The sequence below is a fragment of the Cryptomeria japonica genome, chromosome 8, assembly GCF_030272615.1.
Source record: "Cryptomeria japonica chromosome 8, Sugi_1.0, whole genome shotgun sequence".
Classification (NCBI taxonomy): domain Eukaryota; kingdom Viridiplantae; phylum Streptophyta; class Pinopsida; order Cupressales; family Cupressaceae; genus Cryptomeria; species Cryptomeria japonica.
In genome coordinates this window covers 331,794,461-331,817,206 of record NC_081412.1, presented here as the reverse complement: position 1 = coordinate 331,817,206, position 22,746 = coordinate 331,794,461, and the positions used below count along the sequence as shown (strand labels likewise).

Genomic DNA, 22,746 nt, shown 5'->3' with positions numbered 1-22,746 from the left:
TAATTTTTTCTCAAGAATAGACGCAAGCTCAAAGACTTGCTGCTCCTTCAAGAGGATTTCCTATTTTAATTAATCTTCTCTACTTGCAGCTCAAAGACTTCAAATCAGATTGGACTAAGCTCCTTTAGAAACACTTTGCATAGAAGAAATAAAAGGATTCAAACTCAAACATGTAGTTCAAAGACTCAAAACTTGAGTAATCCTTCTTTATTATTCTTCAAAAACTTTCAATCCACATACATAAGCTCAAAGACTTCTTGCTGTAAATTTGGCAGAGTTTTTGCTTGCTTTCCAAAAGATAAAAATTACAATGGACCTCTCAAGTATTTATAGAATAGGAGCCTTGAGAAAAAGGTGGGAGGATCCTAACTAACTTGAGAGATTCTTTCAACCACCAAGACTCATTTAATAAATAACTGAGACTTCATTAACTAACTAAGAGTTACTCTAACTAACTAAGACTTATTCAAACTACAGTCCTAATCGGACACAACTTGTAGTTGCCTTACATGTAATTACAAAAGTACAAGTAATGTGTAACTTGCATTTTACATAAACTACTTTTACATGTATCTTGTTAAAACAAAATTACAACTAAGAAATTACAAAAAGAGAGAAGATTCAACTAAGTGCTGAAAAACACTTAAGTTGAATTTTGTGAAGACACGAATCCTTGAAATTTCCGGATGCTCGCTTGTAGTTCCTCGGGATTCGGTTCATGAGTGTTCTTAGCAACTACCATAGTCTTCACAATAGTGTCGTGACAGCGGAGGAGCGCGGAATTGTCTTTATCCAGGATGGACTGGATCTCATGCAAAAAGACTTGGTGTTTCATCAATGCTTCAATTGAAACTGCCGAGAATTGTTCACTCCTCCATTCACCATGAATCCTCATCTGTAAATCTGCAAGAACCTCTTCTTCTGGAATTAGCTCTCCATCCTGACTTACTATATTGCAAGAGGCCCTTTCACAATGTGAGACAATACCTTCATAAACTTCATCCCGGAATCTCCTTGCATCACTGATCTCTTCGATGAGGGATTTAAGAACAAGAGTCTTGTTTTCCATGAGTTCCTCGAATTCCAAGTACATGACCCTGGAAGAAATGATGGCGTGATCCTGCAGGATATTGAGCTGTTGTTGGGGCATGGTACGCCAGATTGCCAGACTTTTCTCAACACTTTCCAGATTCTTTTTGAAAGTGTTAGAAGTCTGATCCAATTTCTCCTCAATGGTTTCCAGCTTAGACATTATTTGAAAAATGTCTTTTATCATTTGCACGCATTGATCATGAAGCTGATCAACCCAGGAATCCAGTGCTTGTACTTTCTGAGCAGCTCTTTCTACTCCACGAATCGATTCTTGGGAACCAGAAGAACCTATAGAGTTACTCCCTTCAACAGCAGGTTTTGTGATTTTATGGATGGCTGCCATGAGTTGTTGGTTTTCTTCTTCTAGCTTGTTTTTCTTTGCAAGAAGATCGTCACACCTTTGCACTAGTGAAGCAACAGAAAACTGAGCATCATGTTTAATGACCTCATGTGTTTGCTTGCCCAATTCTACCCTTGTAACCTTATAATCGGCAGCCGACATTTCATCAAGTGGTTTATCTGCAATAGGTTCCACAATTTCAGCTACTTTCATCTTGTTACTATCAACAGTTACCCTAGAAATAGTCTTCGCCTTCTTAGCAACTTTGGATCTGGACTGTTTGAGTTGCTGGTAGTCAAAGGCATCAGGTGAGATCTCTTGCTTCTTTCTTTTCGGGGTGAAAGAACTAAGCCATGGAGGCAAAGTCATCAACTCACTTCCTGTAGCAGCTGTAGGCAAAGGAGAAGCAGTTTCTGTTTGAATTACCGTGGTCACCCTGGGAGGAATATCTATTTGAATAGCGACCACGTTTTGCTCAGTTACCAACGGACATGAAGATTGCCTCATGAATTCTTACAAACCAGAAGTGGAAGTATCAATTTCTGATAACTGAATGCAAGTGGGAATATCTTCAGGAACTTTCAAAACACTTTCTCGTTGTTGATCAGGACAAGGCTCGTATGCCGAAATGGGAACTGCATTCTGAGGAGACTCATCAATGAGCAAATCAGGAGGAGAAAGAGGCGTCTCAATGGAAACCGGAGGAATGACCTCGTGAGGCGTGTCTAAAACTGGAGACTTAGGCGCATCGTCAGATTGCTGCCCCTCTTCTGGATTATCCAGATCGATCACCCGAACATGGAACCGTGATTTCTCCTTCCCACGAGTAGTTGTCTCCTCAGGCGGAAGCACTATTGCACGACTAACTCGTAACTTGATCCTTGTGCTTGAAGATGAAGCACCCTCCTTATTATCAATCTGAATCTCAGACTTCCGTCCAAGAGGCCCTGTAGAATCATCTTCTTTACCAACCTTGATTTTGATAAGTCTAACAGCATTACTTTTCAGCCATGCGTTAGTGTTGGCCAAGATAGGCTGAAATCTGTCAAGAATGGAGACGCACTCTTTGTGTGACCATTGGATCAAAGGAAGTGGAGCTTCCTCAACCCTCCGTGAAGTGTATTCAGGATCAAGTATATGCCCGTCATCAATCATCCCTTGTGGGATATCTGCCAAGTTCAAGTCAACAATTTGCTCAACAGTGAGCCTGCAGTAATCCATCTTTAGAACTTCGGCTTCTGTGCAGAGATATGCCCAGATGTCTTCAATGCGATGAACATGCACAAAAGATTTCTTGATCTTTTCCTTCATACCTCTATAATCAAAATCAGCTCTAGGTTTGAACCTCTTAAGCTTGATTTCCTGCAATTCAATCTCCATGGCCTTAGCCTTCACAGATGTGACAAGGGAGTATCGACCAATTTTCAATGGATTTGTGCTGGAGATCCCCATTCCAACCTTGTGTCTAGCAAACTGAAGAGTATGAACAGCCATAATCTGTCTTCCCAACTCCATAAGAATTATCCTATCGGTCGGGTATCTTGGAAGCATATATGGTTGTCCATCATAGCACCCAATCCTCATGTAGGTGAAGGTGGGAAATTGCAGGAATAAACACCCATACTCAGACACCTTGACCCATGCCTCATCTGATACTCTTTTATTTCTGAGATCCATGTCAAACTGACACAAAATATCCAAAGAATGCATCTTGGACTCTTCTAAAATGCAGTCTGCTAGGTTTCAAAGGCAACTGGTCATAATATTCCCAAACTGGTATAAGCGAGCGATCACCCTTGGTAGAAAGACCTGGAAAGTGTCTAAGTGATGCTGCTAAATATACCAAATAAGAATTCATGAAGAAGGTCATAGTGGTAGGAACCGCTGCAAGTTGTTCGCACAAAGCATCGCTGATGATTTCACCCCATGAAATGTGATGCGACTGCTGTATGAACATGATGAATTGATACATCCATGGCTCAAAGACATTAGAGTGCTCAAGGCCCAACATTCTGCTGAGAAGAGTGATGGTGTCTCCTATCTCCCACTTGAAATCACAACGGTACAACTTTGCCCATCTTGAGAAGGAAGGACGTGGCTCTTGAATCCACCTATTGATGTGGCGCTTGCAATCTTTTTCTCTTTTTGTATAATACTCTGCTGCACTTTCTTTGGTGATTTCCATATAAACAGGTGCAGGAGGTATTTTGAAGACCTTCTCGATTGTATCCGCATCAAGACGAATTATGGCTTCACCATCATCATTTTTTATGACTCTTGACTCTTTGTCAAAATGATGGGCGCATGCAAGAACAAACTCAGGTTCTAGGGCAGCCACTGGGAAAGAAGATGCATGATGGATATGGCTGTCCAACAGCCGCTGCAAGTTGTTATCCTGTGGATCTTCTACCCTGTGAATGAATTCTGCCATATCAACGTGCCCTATTTCTGTGTCCCTGATGCGATCCAATGGAGAAGATACCTGAGAAGGTGTAACCTCATTCTGGTATTTGTCATATTTGTATTTCATTTTCTTTGGAGTTGGCGATGCCGACAAATCTGACATTGATTGTGAACCTGGAATGCTGTGATGAAGACTTAAAAGGGTTAAGGCCACATCATAATCAGCTGCAAGTATCATTCTTTCTTTTTCAAATGAGTAAAACTTTGATCGCTGAATTTCACGGTTTTGTGAGAAGAAGAGGGAAGATATGTAGAAATGGGAAAATCTTGACTTTGACCAATTTCGGATCTTGGGGGAATTTTCGCAAGTATACAAGTTGGAAAGTACATACATGCAATCGGGATTTTAAAACCCGAATACAAGTACACTTGTAAATTCGAAAGTGGAGAAATGGATGAAAAATGGGGTTTTGACTTGCGGGAAATGATGGGAATGGAAAGTACGGATATGGGGAAAGTGAATGAATTGAAACGGGAATATCCGGGATAGTCATTTTCATGAAAATGGGAAGATCTTTTCAACATGTAATCCAGTTTTTAAAACCCGAATTTGCAAGAGAGGGATATTTCACACTTTTCAAGCTTGGAATTTTAACCAAAAATGATTAAATTCCTTAACCGTAGGGGAAGAACAAGAATTTCCAGCGAACTTGTAATCGAGATTAAAAATCCCAAATACAAGCTAAGATGGAATTTTGAGAAGAATAATGCAATTTAACAATTGCATTTCGAAGGGAAGATTTCTTTTATGAAAACCAATTTTTAGGGGAAGAACATCACATGCGAAAAATGCAACAAATAACGAAAAATGAAGAAAACAAGAAAATAATAAAAAGAAGAGAAGAAAGGAAGAACATACCTTTATTAGAAATGCAAAATGCTTCTCCAACAATGCAATACTTCTTGAGATGAAGAAGCAAAACCAGACTATCAAACCCTTATCACGTTTTTGTGAAAATGCCCCCAAATATGGCAGCAATCTTAAACTTGGAGGAGCAAAATGCCAATGAAAGTGTTCATTTCAAGTTTATTGGAGCAAAACGATTAAGGTATTTGCTGGAGCAATAACACCAAAGGTGTTTGAAGAGGTAATAACGCCAAAAGTTAAAAACGCAGCCAAAGAGAATCACGTTTTTGCAAAAAACGTGGTATTCAATACACATTCAATGGATTATTAAATGTCTTGAAACCTATCCCATACTCCACGCCTTGGTAGGAAAGAGCAAAACGATTTAGGAGTGTGAAAATTGTTAAAGATTTAACTCCTAAAAACGTGGCATTAAAGAAGAACGTGGTTGCTGATTTAGGGCAAAGACCAGCAAATGTATCCTCCAAATGGCGTGAGAGATGTCCAACAAAGCATGAAGATAGGATGCAAACCAAAACGCCTCCCTCATCCAACGATTTCTCCACAAATTTCGCCTTGAAATGGTCAAAAACAGTTTTTCCCTTGCATTTCGGGTTTTTGGGAGCAAAAGACAAGTTCGATTTGTTCAAAATGAAGCAAATCGGGTTTTGGATAGAAAACAACAAGTTCGATTTTTCACTTTTCCCTATTTCATGCTAAAATCGGGTTTTAAAAGACAAACTACAAGTTTAAAAATACTTGAAAGGGGGAAATAAAATCCCTACAACAAGTAAAAAACACTTGCACACATGTAATGAGGATTTAAAATCCCTATTACATGCAAAAATCATTGAAGTAGGGGTTTTTTGACCAAACTGCAAGTTTACTTGCAGTTGAGCCAAAAAATCCCTATTTTAACTAAAAATGACCAAAAAACAATAAAAAGATAAAAACAACAAAGGGGAAATTTAAAATAAATTACAAGTAACATATTTGAAATAAAAGTGCACATGTAATTGGTCAAAAATTCCCCTACAAAGACCAAAACAATGAATATCATTAAAACTTGCAGTTTGAAGAAAATTCTCCACCTGCAGTCGGGATTTTAAAACCCGAAATTGAAGGAAAGACATAGCAAACGAACCCAGAATTTGACGAAATTCAAAACGTAGTTCGAGGATGGACTGAGGATTAAGCCAGTCCAAGGATTAGTCGAAATTCTGCCTCGGGAAGCATGCCATAGAGTAAATTTTTTCATTTTTTCACAAAAATTTCATCGTAGTGGTCCTTCATTTTTGGAAACAAAAATGAGGACAACAAGTACTAATACTGACTAATATATCATAATAAGAGTTCTTTAATTTTCTCAATAAAGATTAAATAATAGTTGCCTAAATACTTTGTTAAACTATTATTTAATTATCCACTCTATGGGAGTTGGTTTCTACGGAATTTTACCCGTCTCCATTCTTTAAAATGCGGATTGGCACATGAGGAAAGGGAGAGATTTGATAAATAAAAGATCTGGAAGTAAAGGTTGGATATCTACTTGATATCAACGCTTGTGAACTATTCCTTCCGCCAGCCATTTCTGGCCTATTGGAATTAAAATGGTGAGTCAAGGAGAAATATTTTAGCGTCAGCATCGGAGGGAAATCTTGGCTGCTACGAAACACAGGTTACATTCTCCTTCGGGTTCTTACAGATCACGAACATGGTGTCCACGCAGGCGTTTGAGTGCTAATATTCTGTAAATATCGGTGGAGGCTGCGAGTTGGTATAGACTGGAAAGTGCTACCACGATGTGAGTCTCAGACTACAACCCATGTTGTGTCGGGCCTGTCCATTGAGCGATATTTAACTTGTGTTGTATCGGGGCTGTTCATTGCATGATACATATTTTTGCCGGGTCGAGGGTGTTGCCATCGCAATATGTAGACTCAATGCCGAAACAGGAATGTTTGGCAAACGCACGATTTACAACTTATGCCATGGTGGAAGTAAACCCGACGCAAAGTAAGCATCACAACCATAGTGGTTACGGGGGTCATAGCGGAAATAGATACCTCTCACGGGAGGTCTTACAGTGTTCAACGCGTGGCTGGAGTCTCGCGTGGCTGGAGTCTTCACATTGCCAGAGAGCATACGCAGACATATCCGAAGGAGCATAACAAGAAGTTCGAAACTAATACTCTACGAACTTACAGGTGCACCGTGGAAATACATAATCCCTTAATCCAATTTTATTGAATGTATATGATGATTGTTTAATCAATGATATGAAGGTTAATCTGGAATTGCACGGGATGTATTAATGGAATTGCATGGGTTGTATTAATGATATTCCTAGGCATTACCATGATTATCTAGTTAAATTAAAATTACTTTGCTGTATAACCTGGAAAACACATTATACATTGCCAGTTTCTAGTAAGGAATTTTACAAAACAAGACTGGCATGGAAAGGGATAAATTGATGCAAAAAAGGGCTCATATGTGAATTTCAGGTTCTGGAAGTTGCATTACATGTGTGGGAAAAACAAGAGCATTAACTTGCAATTGTGGAGAACAAACATGCAACTTCATATTTGTAATGGGTAACTACAAGTATGCACTTGTAATTGGGCCTTTAAAACTCATTTTCAAGTGTTTTTTGAGTGCATTTTGCACCAATTTCGGGTTCTGGATGACTGACTGCAAGTAGACTTTAAATGAGAAGTGAATGAAGGTGTGAAATGAGTGGATGAAATGGTGGGAATAGGGATCTTGATATGAGGGAAATTAAGCTTATGACCAAAAACAACAAGTGTGGATGGCTATGAATGGATTTTTGAAGAACTTTTCCATGTTGATCATATGAAAAATGGGAAGAACTTTTACTTGTAATCAAGTTTTAAAAACCCAATTTTGGAAAGACAAGCTTTTTCCAACTTTGAAACTTGGAATTTCACCAAAAGATGGTTAAGATTTTTCAACCAAAGGGGTAGATCAACTATTTTCATCTTACATGCAATCGGGTTTTTAAATCCCGAATGCAAGTAAAGAGGGAAAATGGGGAAAGACAATGCAATTTGCAAATTGCTTTGCAAACTTGGAACAAAGGGAAAAAATCTCTCTCAAAACCGATTTTAGGAAAGAGCAAAACAAAACTAACAACTATCATGAAGAGAAAGAATCTCTTATAGACAAAAGAAGAAGATTCAAACCCTAGCCACGTTTTTAAGAAAACGCCATATGCAGCAAAAACGGCAATCAAAATGGCATGAGAATTGTCAAATCTTCATCCAAACCCCACGCCTAGGTGAAAGAAGCCAAAACGACTTAGGAAAGGCAAGATTCGTGGCATTTGAAGAAGAAAATCGTGGCATTTTTCAAAAACGTTTTTGCTGTTAAAACACCATAAAACCAGCAATAATGTCTTCCAAATGGAGTGAAGAGGGTTGGAAAATACATGAAAATAGCAAGGAATCCAAAACGCCTTCCTCCTTGAATTTCTCCACAAAAATCATTGGAAATATTCAACAAAATCCTCCAATATTGCTGGTCAGGTTTTTGGGAAAGAACTAGTTTAAAATTGGATGCAATAAGGAAAATCGGGTTTTTGAGAGCAAACAACAAGTTTAAAATACTTGTAAGAGGGAAATAAAACTCCCATTACAAGTTTTAAACAACTCAACAAAAGACTAGTAAAGGGAAAATAAAATTCCCTTTACAAGTCACAAAAACAACTTAAAAATAAACATGTAATAGGGAAATAAAATCCCTATTACAACTTAAAGTGACTTTATAAAACTTGTCATGGAGGAGAAAAACCCCTAAATAACTTAAAATCACTTAAGTGGAACTTTTTAAAAGAATTACAAGTTTTATTTTAACTTTATAATTTAAAGTTCACTTGTAATATGCCCAAAAAGTGTGAATGTTGTTCAATTTACAATTCAATATGCAAGATGTATTCTAATTTATATTCTCTATATTTATGTGTTATCTATCTCTATTATAAATCTGACTATCTTCTTTGTTTGGCAGGTGTGAGGAGTATTTATCGATTTCAATATCCTCTTCACAAATATCAATTGATATATATATGCAAGAGGGGAGGATCAAGCAATGCCTTGACCGGTCATGTCTTATCGACATGACCAATCAAGACACTACTTGATCGCACCCTTTGATATATACTATCAATCGGTGTTTATTTAATTACCAGCCCGATACTAATCAGGGTCCACGTAACTTAGTGTACATGCCAATCAGTATTCACGATGTATGCCAAACGGTGTTTGTGTGGCATATTAACCAATGTAAATCGGTGTCTAAGTTAACCGACTAACTAGTGGTTATATATGCCAAGCGGTGCATACTTTGCCACCCGATAGCAACTCGATAATCATTATTAGTTTATTGCTGGGAACACATCCGATATAAATCGGGATACATGGTTAGCTCGATAACCATCGGTGATCACCGATATGCCATGCTATAATATGATTATCGATATTGATCGACTGAGTAGATTTGATATATGAATGAGGAATAATTATCAAATGAAATAGCTTGAAGTTTTCTGAATGGTTTATCAATAGGATAAATGATTGAATGAGAGACTTCATTTATCTCTCATTCAATCATTTATCTTACCGAAGCTACCATGCATTAACAAAAAGTTCCTACAATGACTTAAAAGACAAAAAACAACAAGGGGGAAATAAAAAATAAGTTAAAAGTTCTATTTTTCATAAAGTGCACTTGTAATTAACTAGTAATTTCCCTACAACACTAAAATAAAGGAAAAATATAAAACTTGCAACTTAAGGAAAATTTCCCACCTGCAGTCAGGAAGAAAAAACTCGAAATTGAAGGAAAGACATAGCAAACAAAGCCAGTTGGCGACAAAATTTGAAACGTGGTTCAAGGATGGACTGAGGATTAAGACAGTCCAAGGGTGAAGCAAAATTCTGCCTTAAGAAGCATGCCATAGAGTAAAATTTTTATTTTTTGACAAAAACTTTATGTAATGGTCCATCATTTTTAAAAACAAAAATGAGGACAACAACTTTATAAACACTATATCACTTGTCATAAAGTTACTTTATTAAACACTGAAGTGAAAATTACTAATTATTATTCCCTTAACCTTAGGAAACTCACCAAGTCACTAAAATCAAGAACACTTCACTCTAAAGCTGAGAAGAAACTGAAGCTGAGACGAAGTGCTCAAAATAGAACTTACTAAAAATAGCATTAGCTTAAAATAGAAACATTGTCAAAAACACTAAAATCACGAGCTTAAGCTCTACACAAACACCGAGTCACGTAACCAACTCTGCTTAGCCTACAAGAACCCCGAGAATAGGCTAATGAGAAGCCAAACTGACTAGGTGCAAGGCGGGGACATTACATATTTGTATTTATTAATTTAGATTATCCTACACCTCATTTGTCTTTTAGCTAAGATTCCTTGGAATGTAACTACTTCCTTAAGTATCACCATACTCTTTATGATGAATATTGAAGTATGAAGCTCTCCTTAGGTGTTATCATATTCTTTGTAAAGAATATTGGTGTGTAACTCCTTTACTTTGCACACGTGTGTGCACAACTCTTCACATGAGGAATAAGACACATATGCCCATACAAATGCAAAGTAGCAACCTTGGAGGCTTAAAGTTAAATCCATAATTCTTCTCTTCACCTCCATAAAATAGAGTTTCTCTTTTGTGGCAGAATGTAGGTATATTGTTATATCAAAATTCATGTTTTTTAGTGGACAAATTGTAAGCATTTTAAGATTTCCTGTTTCCATCTTCATTAATACATGTGCAGTTTTCTTCCGTCAAACAGTTTCTCCACTTCAAAAATCTTATCTCACCTTTGTTGTGGTATGGGTTTCTTTCATTTTGTTAATTTATTTTGTGTTGCTTATGATAAAAATTGACAACTTTTTTCTTCCTAACATTAGGCTTTACATATTGTTGCATAAAATTAGTTTTCCTCTTCCTATTTTTAACAGTGAGACCAGTGTTGAAATGTTGATACTCTATTTAAAACTTTAATCAATATAAGCCTGGTAAGGTTTATGACTGTTCACTAGCCAAATCAGTTATTCAAGAAAAGTTGAATACTATGGAATTTCAAACCCTCACCGCGAATTTTGTATATTAGTTAGAGAGAATTTGGGGCACTCCTTTTGACCCATAGAAAGCACATTTTGTGAGGTGCCTTCTCAGCCAAAACATGATTTGTTGGAAAAGAAACCTATCTATATAGTATGAGTTCTTCTATATATGAGAAAAAAAATAGTGAAATAAATTTTGAGCATGTATAAAGATCTTCTAGGTAGAGAGCCAACAACATACTAACCAATCCCATCAACTGAAGTCAAATATACTGACCTCACCAATCCCCATGCAAACACGAACAAAAAGCAATGCTGGAAGTCCAATTTTTGCTGCTATTGGTGTCAGCATTGTGGCAATTGACCACCATATCACTCCAAAACCCAACACTAGCTTTCCTCCAACTTTGTCAGCCCATATACCTCCAGCAATCTGCAATTGCATTCACAGATTAATATTATCAGAGGATTATAGAGTAGAAAATGGAAATTTGTTGCATGATGAACTTTGGAAAGACGGACAATATCCTTTTGAAATAATTGTAGTACAGATTAAGCAAAGAATTTGTGAAGCTAACAAGTATCCATGATTTCATCCTTTTCACCATCATTATCTTATCTTAAATCTTCAGTTTAAGAAAACAGTCCTCTCCCCACAAATAAATAAATAAATAAGAGATTAGCAAAAAAAAATATTTTCTATTTCTACCAAAATGTCTTTAAAAAGTTAAAAGGATAATAGAATTTCTGATTCATATTTAATACTGAATTTATACAAGGTTTGAACTTTGAACACCTATTTCAAGAAAATCTGTTCTTTCCCGCCATGAAAGTAGGTGTGTATCCTCACGATTGACAGTCCTTTTTAAATCTCATGCTGACACACCAGTGACACTATGTCTTGAGACATTTATATTTAAGTTTCTTATTCACATTGGATATTATTCATCTTATACAAACCCACACAAGCAGTGATCACCTATTTGATCAATTGTTTTAATTTGTCCTTTCAGGACAACTCAAAATGTAGCAGCAAGGATGTACCTTTCCTCAAATTAGTAGGGGAAGCTTCCTTTAAATAAAACTAAAATAAGCCAATAACTATTGGGATGGAATTTTTCTTTCAGTGTGTAAACCTATCTTTTTTTCTCAAGTAAAGACATAAGGCTCATCACCACTTGCACGTAAGATGAGATGTTATGGCTTTTGTCTAACACAGAAAGCCTAATCTGTAGAAAGTAAAGACACACTCGCTTCCTTTAGGTGAAAAAAAAATACCAAAAGAAAATGAGTACAAACTAGAATAAAATTGAAGACAATACACATGTTTCAGCAAATTGAACAAAGGAAATTGCATAAAAAGCTACATTATATTATTTACTGTAAATATCAATACAAAGCCTTGAGTCTGCAATAAAAGTTATTCAATTAACTAAACACAAGATAACAGAAAGACATCTTGAACAATAATCTTAGCAACAAGTAGGTATAAAATTACGATTCCATCCCCAAAATATAAATGCATAAAGCATTTATTTATAAGGATTTTACAAAAAATGTCAAGATAAATACAAAACAATTTGAAATAGCTCACCTAGAAATAAAACCATGAATTAAATGTCTCTAAATAGATCTTCTACAAGATCTGAGAATAGAAACCCTCCAATAATAGAAATAACTAAAATAATAAGTCTAATAGCTGACTTCTCTTAGTGATTATGATGCAGCACCTTTGTTCTAAGTTCTAAACATAGTGCGAAACTTTGCAACTTGGCAAACCTCAGCAAACTCAATTTGGACAAAGTATGGGCAAAAACTCAACAGAACTCAACAGATTAAAAATCCAAAAAGTCATTATGCTTCAAATTGGTGTCAAAATTCAAATCGTTGTCAATAATTGTTGTGCAAGGCCAACAATCCCTATTGAAAGGCCATTTTCATTGAAAACAATCAAAAAAGAGCAGAGCCAACTATCCTATTGAAAGGTCTTTTTTGATTGAAAATAACTTTAAAAAGAATGATAAACTATGCAAATCCTTGTTAGGACTGATTAAGAAGTAGGCAAGAAGGGCAGAACACAGACAAAGCAATAGATGCAAGCAAAAGTTTATTGTAGGGAAGAGAGAGCAAAGCCATGGGAGAAATGTTGGTAGAGTAGAATTGCGAGTGGGCACAAGTGGAATAGATAAATACTAGAAAACCTAGCCACAAAACTATCAGAAACCCTAACTGCAAAAATATCAAAAACTTTAAACACAAAAAATTGCCCACAAACTTGGTGCGTATCCATGGTTACTCATTGGGAGTTGTATGCCTTGACAAGGGAATGAAAGCGAATTATGCTCAGCACCAAATGCCACACTTGCAAGAGGTACGACATGTACCTAGGTTGTGCTTTCCCAGCTGAAACCTGTAAATGATGTTCAATTTACATTCAATATGCAAGTTATATTCTACTTAGTATTATCTTGTTTTAACTATTACTAAATTATCATATGAATCTGATTATCATGTCGCAAGTGAGAGGAGCATTGATAAATTTCGATATCCATTCTCACACATACCATTTGACATATATAGTGGGCTGGGTACGGTCAAGTGATGCCTTGACCGGCCATGTCTTTTGGACATGGCCGATCAAGACATCACTTGATCATGCCCCTTCGCTATAATAGTGCATGGCGTTTATTAACCAACCGGTATATGTTCAACACCCGATAACTATCGGTGTATGATTATATTTAGCACCCGATGACTATCGGTGTTTGCATAATACTAACAGCCGATAGTTATCGGCATGTGTTTAGCCTTAACAACCAATAACTATTCAGTGTATACTTAAAAACCGATAACTATCGGTAAACTTTATCATGCCACCCAATATATAATGGAGCGCATATAACCCGATATTAATCGGTGATTGATTAAACATTTATTATTATCAATTATGTTAATCGATACAAATCGGAATGCATGAACATGATTTAGTAATCGATGAACATGAACAAATGATATAGTATGATTATCAATGTTAAGGATTTGATCGGACTGAATAGGTTATTTATATGCAAATGTAGAATGGCTATCAAAGAGGAATTAATTGCTTGAAGGTTTCTATGATAATTATCGATATGATAAATGATTGAATGAGAGACTTCATTTATCTCTCATTCAATCATTTATCTTACCGAAGCTATCATGCATTAACACTCCCTCTTAGCTAAGTAAGATGAATGTAAACAATATATTCAAGCATCACAATTGATAGTTAGCATTCTTTACTTAATTTAGACATTCTAGAAAATCATACCACCTAATCAAATCATATGAAGTATCACCTAACACGTGATACAAATGTCCATCACGTCAATCTTGTGATGACAGGATATCACTTAAGCATGTGATATCAGTATTGCCTAAACACGCAATACTTAAGGATAATCATATGAGGAGGATTAACTTCTCATCTTATCCAAGTTGTGATATGTGCAATGACACTTTATACAAATGTTTTATCACAACACAATCATGGCACATCCATGATACACCAGAGATCCAACATGATATCTGGTTTGGACATTATAAGATTGTCACCTTATAATTTCTCCATACAAGTGTTCATTATCTTGAGAGATCGTCACCTCTTAGATATGAACTCAGGGGATAAGAATCCAAAAAAAATGTCCTATCATGACAAAGAAGTTTACACATTAAACATCTTATGTAAATACAGATTACAAAGCAAATTACCTTTCTATCATACCTAAACCTTTTCTGAAGTGATCAACCTTCACTCTGGAAAGAGGTTTGGTCAGAATATCTGCCGTTTGATCTCCTGTACAAACATATTCTAATTGGATTGCATTCCTATCTACCATATCTCGCACATAGTGGTATAGAATCTCAATATGCTTGGATTTGTCATGAAACACTGGATTTACTGAAAGTTTTATACAGCTCTGGTTGTCACAGTGTATAACAGTGGGTTTCATAGCTTCTCCAAACAACCCCACAAGCAACTTCCTAAGCCATACTGCCTCTCGGGCAGCCATAGAAGCTACAATGTATTCTGCCTCGGTGGAGCTTTGAGCTACAAAAGACTTCTTCCTACTGATCCAAGATATCATAGTTGAACCTAGACTGAAGCAACACCCTGAAGTACTTTTCTTGACAGTCACACTTCCAGCCCAATCTGAATCTGTAAATCCATGTAAGTTTATATCAACTTTCTCATATTTGAGACCAAGGTTTAGGGTACCTTTTAGGTATCTCATAATGTGTTTTACTGCAACCAGGTGTATCTCCTTCGGTTCACACATAAACTGACTTAGAGCATTAAATGCATAACAAATATCTGGTCTAGTATTTACCAGGTACATCAGGGACCCAATCATCTGTCTGTATTGAGTAGGATCAGTGGGTTGTGACTCTGTTGCTGCTGCTTTAAGTTTATGTAAATTAGTTTCCATAGGAGAGGTCATGGGTCTACAATTTAGCATTCTGAATCTCTTAAAAATATCCAAGGTATACTTTCCTTGGTTTAGTATAATGTTGTCAGAATTCTGCCATACTTCCAATCCTAGGAAATAATGAAGGAGTCCCAAGTCCTTCATATCAGATTCTTTGGATAGATCTTTCTTGCATTGATCTATAAGGTGATCATTTCCTGTAATTAATAAGTCATCAACATATAAGATCAATATTAGCATATCACCTTTATTTCTTTTGTAGTAGAGATTAGGATCTACATCATTTTTGGAGAAGCCTAGTCCTGAGAGATAGGTGTCAATTCTTTCATACCAGGCCCTTGGAACCTGTTTAAGCCCATACAGAGTTTTCTTGAGTCTCCACACATGAGACTCTGCATCATGAATTTCAAACCCTTTAGGTTGCTCTAGGTAGACTTCTTCTGAGATCTCACCATTTAGAAAAGTTGTCTTGACATCCATCTGGTGTACCTTCCACCCCTTTGCTGCTGCAATGGCTAATACAGCTCTTACTGATGTATACCTGGCAACAAGTGCAAAGGTTTCTTCATAATCTATTCCTTCCCTTTGTGAGAACCCTCTAGCTACAAATTTGGCCTTGTGTTTTTCAATACTGTCGTTTGCAGCATGTTTGATCTTAAAAAAGCCATTTAGATGAAACCACAGATTTCATAGTTGGCCTAGGAACAATCTCCCAAACATCATTTTTCATAATGGACTATTACTCTTCAGACATGGCATCCTTCCATATTTGATGTTCAAGTGCATCTGATACATTGTTTGGTTCGGCTTTAGAAAGATCATTCATAAGGGCAACATAGCTAGTGAATTTATTAGGCCTTTCGCTTTCCTTGAAGGTTCCTTAAGGAGCAACAAACTTCTGAGCTTCTGCTACAATTTTGGTGGCCCATAGTGGTTTTTTCTTGAGGTTTTCTCTAGGTGGACTTTGAGTTACTTATAGTTTCCTTAGGATTCTCCCTCTGAAGCTCAGGAGAAGGATCTCTATCTATGCTAGGTGTGGGGATATAGACTTTAGGGTCTAGAGAGCTTTGGGCTCTTTTGAAGGCTAAGTCTTCAAAGATTACATCCCTGCTTAGTTCAATATTCTTTTGACCAGGTATATAGATCCTGTAAGCCTTGGAGGTTTCACTACATCCTACAAAGATTCCCTTTTTCCCAGAAGGTTCTAGTTTTAATCTTTTCTCCTTAGGTACATGAATATAGACAGGGCATCCAAATATCCTAAGGTGGCTAATATTAGGTTTTGATTTAGTAAAGACTTCCTCAGGGATCTTATCTTCAAGATGAGAGTAGGGACATCTATTTTGAATATATATAGCAGTGCTAGTTGCTTCTACCCAAAGATTGATATTGAGATTCTGATCAAGAATCATCACTTTGGCAGCTTCAACTATTGTCCCGTTTTTCCTTTCAGCTATCCCATTTTGTTGGGGGTTGTAAGGTATTGTTAACTCCCTCTTAATCCCTAAATTTTTACAAAACTCTTTAAATATTTCTGATGTGTATTCCCCCCCTTTGTCAGTTCTTAGGGTTTTAATTTTATTTCCTGAGTAGTTCTCTATTAGTGATTTGAACTCTTTAAAACTATTAAGGATCTCTTCTGATTCTTTACATTTCAGAAAGTAGATCCAATTTTTCCTAGAGTAGTCATCAACAAATATTACATAATACAGAAATCCCCCCAATGAAGGCATGGACATAGGTCCGCATACATCAGAATGAACTAACTCTAAAATTTTACTTGTTTTCCTAGTACTATTCTGAAAAGCACCCTTAGTATTTTTACCTAGGGCACATCCTATGCATGCCCCTGAATGATATTGCTTTAACTTGGGTAGACCTGTGACAAGGTCTCCCATTGATGATAAAGCTCTAAAATTTAGGTGGCCTAGTCTTCTATGCCAGATTTCATTGGCATCTGTGATCTCATGAATTAGGGCTAAGTTGGGCTCTGTACATAGCTTATACAAATAGCCTTGTCTTTGACCAATTGTTTTAGCTTTCTTGATGAATGAGTTCTTTGGCCAAGCCAATACTTTGTTGTCCATGAAGGTTACTTTGTATCCATTGTCCTCCAGTGCTGATATTGAGACTAGATTTCTCTTGATGCCTGGAACGTATAGCACTCCTCCAAGTTGTAATGATACACCCGACTTTAGTTTGATGGTGCGGGTTCCAACTCCTTTGACAGGGTGTGTAGAGTCATCTCCGATAGTTACTTCCTCATCATTTTCCTCTTTTATTGAGTCTAGCACTTCTCTAAACCCTGTGATGTGTCTGGATGAGCCACTGTCGATCACCGAGGAGTTCACTTTATTTGATGCTTGATTTGTGAGTGTTGAATAGAGTACATTCTTCTTGGAGTCCTCTTCTCTTTTGGATTTTCTTGTTTGGGCAAATGTGGCATGTTTAGCTCTTTATGGACATTTGGCAACATAGTGCCCAAATTTGTCACATCTGTAACACTGAATCTGAGAGAGGTCCCTTTTGAAGGAGTTCTTGTCGTGACGACCTTTTCTCTTCCTGAATTGCTTCTGCTTGCCTTTCTTATTTGAGTTCGTATTAAGAACTTGAAGATCTTCATCTATATTCTTTTGTTTGATCCCTTTCTTATTTTGCCTTGATTCCTCTTGGAGACAGTCAGCCTTCAACCTATCAAACTTTGGAAAGTTATCCCTTGCACTGATGCCTTGGACGAATGTTTCCTATATGCTAGGCAACCCGTCTAGAGCAATGAGGGTTAATTCTTTGCTTTGGATCTCATATCCAAGGGTTGTCAGTTCATCCCTTAGGGCAGATATTCGCATGAAGTAGGCATTGACTGATTCTCCTTTTAACATGGCTATGTGATTTATTTCTCTTTTTAGAGCCAAGGTTCTACTGGCATTAGATATCTCAAAAGCGTCTTCAAGTGCTTTGAACATGTTGAAGGCTGTTTCATGTTTCCTTATAATGGGCATAATGTTGTTCCTTACCCCATCAACTATGATTTTGATGGCCTTATCATTTCCTTCTCTCCAAATTGCTTTGTTAGGTTCAATCTCAGGTTCTTCAGTTTCAATCTTTACAAATGACTCGACTTTATTTTCTTTTAGAATCATTTGAATTTTGAATTTCCATGCGGAGAAGTCATCACCTCCTGCGAGTCTGTCTTCAAATCTGATAGCGCTAGCCATTGATGGGATTGTGATGTTGAATATATGCTTGATTTGAATTTTACGTAAAATTGAACAGCCTCGGGTTCGATTTAACTATAGCTCTGATACCATGTAAATGATGTTCAATTTACATTCAATATGCAAGTTATATTCTACTTAGTATTATCTTGTTTTATCTATTACTGAATTATCATATGAATCTGATTATCTTCTTTTATGTGGCAGGTGAGAGGAGCATTTATAAATTTCGATGTCCATTCTCACACATACCATTTGACATATATAGTGGGCTGGGTACAGTCAAGCGATGCCTTGACCGGCCATGTCTTTTGAACATGGTCGATCAAGACATCACTTGATCGTGCCCCTTCGCTATAATAGTGCATGGCGTTTATTAACCAACCGGTATATGTTCAACACCCGATAACTATCAGTGTATGCCAAACAGTGTTTGATTATATTTAACACCCGATGACTATCGCTGTTTGCATAATACTAACAGCCGATAGTTATCGGCATGTGTTTAGCCTTAACAGCCGATAACTATTTGGTGTATACTTAACAACCGATAACTATCGGTAAACTTTATCATGCCACCCGATATATAATGGACCGCATATAACCCGATATTAATTGGTGATTGATTAATCATTTATTATTATCAATTATGTTAATCGATACAAATCGGAATGCACGAACATGATTTAGTAATCGATGAACATAAAAAAAATGATATAGTATGATTATCAATGTTAAGGATTTGATCGAACTGAAAAGGTTATTTATATGCAAATGTAGAATGGCTATCAAAGAGGAATTAATTGCTTGAAGGTTTCTATGATAATTATCGATATGATAAATGATTGAATGAGAGACTTCATTTATCTCTCATTCAATCATTTATCTTACCGAAGCTATCATGCATTAACAAAACCCCCACAAAAATCCTTCAATCTTCCATGGCCAGCCCAAAAAGGGGTCCAAATGGGAGCGGCTAGGGCAGAATAGTCAACAAGTTCAGTTTTCAATGATCAAACTAACCACAAATATTTCCAACACGCAAAGAACCTATTCTATTTGGTATAGGTACAGTCAACTAGGTATTGACTTGGATTGCCACAAAAAGAAACAAGAAACCTTTGCAATTCTTAGGCAACACTCCCAAATACAATTAAAATTAGAATACATCAAAAACCTTCATCATGAAATCCAAAAATTGAAACTATTTGAAGCACAAAGGTGATTCTTGTGATGAAACCACACCCAATCCAGCTAGGGATTATATTTCAAATCTGAAACTATAAATCTAATGAGGGATTTCGTCTTCAGAAGATTAAGGAAAAACCCGCAAGTTCAATCCAGCAGCATAACAATAGAAGAGATCTTCAACATATAAGAGCAAATAAGACCCCAAACCTCCTTTAATAGCTTTGGAGGGAAAAAAAATTGAAATATTAAATATTTCATTTTCCCACCTAAAGACCTTTTTGAATTATAAAATGACTTTTCATGTGCAATTCCCCCTCACTTTTCCCTAGGTGTCCACTTTTGAGGGGAAAAATAAACGCTATTAAAATAAAACACTTGAGCAAATATTAAACATTAAACATTAGAAACTTAACTAAATATTTTAAATACTCCATTTGAGTTACGGAAAGCACTACCAAGGCTTCAAATTCTAATTCTAATCATGCCATGAAGTAACTGAAGTAGCGAGATGATGACTAGTGACAACTTGGAACTAGAAAGAAATGTGCTCTCCAAGAAATTTGGAGAACACCACAAGAGTTCAAAAATGCTTTTGAAGTGTCACTGCAATCCATACAACCAACTGAAGTGAATGCCCCAAATAGAAACCCTAAAATATTGAATTTGCATCCTCTAAGAAGTTTGGAGTTCATGCAGACACACCTAGAAGCTTACAAGAAAACTCAAAAATTGGCAAAAAGCTCAAAAAGCAATATAACATAAAATGGGGACATTACATATGTCTTTCACTCCAAATTAGATAACATAAAATGGGGACATTACATATGTCTTTCACTCCAAATTAGATAAGATTTTTGCAATCAACTCAAATTCTAACTCTTTCTAATCACTCAAATATCAGTGTGGGCAAGGTGAGAGCATACAAAAATAGACTATGGACATAGGAAATTAACTAAAGGTAATCGCACCTAGCCATCCAACTTATAATTAAAAAGAATCATAGAATTGCTCAACCCAAACTAGTTAATAATGAGTGCAAAGAAAGTGGCATCAAGGCCAAAATGATGGATTAACTCACCTAGTTTGTATTGTTAACCCGGTTTGCTATTAATTTGGCACTTTTTTCCCTTTTACTTCTCACAAATTTATTGCTCAGGTTTAATGTCAAACAATTTGTATGCTTCCTTAGACAAAGGTTTGCTTTGCAGATTTCTGTATATTCAGTTTGTGAATATTTCATTGTATAATGATGAGGTAATTGTGTAAATAAAGGAACATTAACAACATACATTCATTGGAAGGAAAGATCACAATTTTTTTGAGAAAGAAATTTCATTCTATTTAACTAAAGATAAAACCAACCAATTCTGACATTATTTATACTCTTGACGAGCTGCTAACAATAAGAGTAAGTCTGAGAACAAATCTGATATAAATCTGAGTATAGAATGTCTAAATCTGTTGGTCTGAAGTTATTCTAACCTCTACATCTAAGTTACGGGTTCGGGTTCGAACTCGGGTACACACACACATACTGTAATGTCCCCTTTTCCGCTCTAGTTTGTTTTAGGGACTGTTGACCAATTCTGAGACTTGTTGGTCAGTTAAAGGTAGAATTAGGGTTTCCTATTTTCTAGGAGGATGTTTTGGCATTTTTGGTGGCTTCCATGTTGGAGTTTTACAATTTTCATTCTGGATTCCTTCTAGGTTTTCAGAAAGCTTTGCAATGATGGTACATGCATAGCAATTAGTAGAGTTTGGTAAACTTACTATTTTGAGTAAGTGGGGGTGAGGACAGCTCATTTTTTTTGGTTTTTCTGGGTTTTCAGAGAACTTCACAATGGTGTGACATGCAAATGAATTTGAAGACTTTTCCAGACTTACTATTTTTAGTAAGTTGCGACAGCTGCTCAGAATGTGGTTAAAATGCATTTGGACACACTATTTGTAGCAGTATGCTAGTTTTAGTAAGTACTATTTTTAGCAGGGTTTCAACAGGTCTGTTCAAATGGCTATTTCCGGCAGGTCAATTTGAGCAGTTGGTCTTCCAGCATTTTTGGAGCTATTTTGGTAAGTCTAAGCTTATGTTGGGCGAATTCATGGTTGAGGAAAAATATTTTATAAGTAGATTATTAATAAGGCAAGATGGACGCCTTAGGAAGAAAAAGTTAATTTTATGAAATAATTCACTTATTTACTTTGGACGCCCTAATGCACTTTATTGATATTTTTTATAAAGTATCATTTTCAAGACATAAGGTGAGCATCCATTTTGGAGATATTTCATTTAAAGATTATAACCTTTAAAGTGTCCAAGCAATGGTTGATTTTGGCATCCCTTTTGGAGAAATATATGATTTAAAATAAAGGCAAATATTATATTGCTTTGGGCGTCCAAGTTGGCATTGGACTTCATTTCATTTCATGTCAATTTGGAGGGAGTTGAATTTGAATTTGAATTTGAATTTGAACTTGGTGCTTCAAAGGCTATAAATAAGAGTGTTGGGCTCTTGTTTTTGGTATCCATCGCTATTATAACGAAGTGTTGTCGAAATTATTCCAGACTCTTGCTTCGAGGGATGCATACCTCCTAGTACCTTCAGTTTTGAGCTTGAAAGATAGCCCCTAGCTGAATATTGTGACTGTTTCTCATTCAAAGGAGCAAACTGAGCTCAACGAAGATGAAGATATTTGTTTTTCTCTGATTTTGGAGTATTGTTTTCAGTTTTGGAGTTCGCTAGTTGTGTGGAGATGAAGTGAAATTCGTTCATAAATCTCTAGGAGTTCAGTTGCCGGATCTAGGTATTCGTCCTATGTTTTCCTCGTAGCTAGGCAATTCAACTTGCTAAGTTTCGTGATTTTTGGAGCTGTTTTGAATGTTATGGAGAAAATCGCCCTATTTCCCAAGTCATACCATGTTGGAGGGTGCATTGGAAAGCCTGCATTTTTGTTTTGATCCGAGTTGCAGCAGTTAGTTGGTTTGGTTTGGACACCTTGGCTCTAGAGACCAT

At 36.4% G+C, this 22,746-nt stretch overlaps 1 protein-coding gene across 4 annotated transcripts in view; it reads right to left on the bottom strand.

Annotated features, from left to right (window-relative positions):
- Positions 1–22,746, bottom strand: part of LOC131061524 (sodium-dependent phosphate transport protein 1, chloroplastic) — a 313,012-nt gene that overhangs the window by 223,078 nt on the left and 67,188 nt on the right. For all 4 annotated transcript variants that reach the window (XM_057995252.2, XM_057995254.2, XM_057995251.2 and 1 more), the window contains exon 4: positions 11,138–11,293. In XM_057995252.2, coding sequence (XP_057851235.1) covers positions 11,138–11,293 — 156 coding nt within the window. The remainder of the gene's footprint in view (positions 1–11,137; positions 11,294–22,746) is intronic.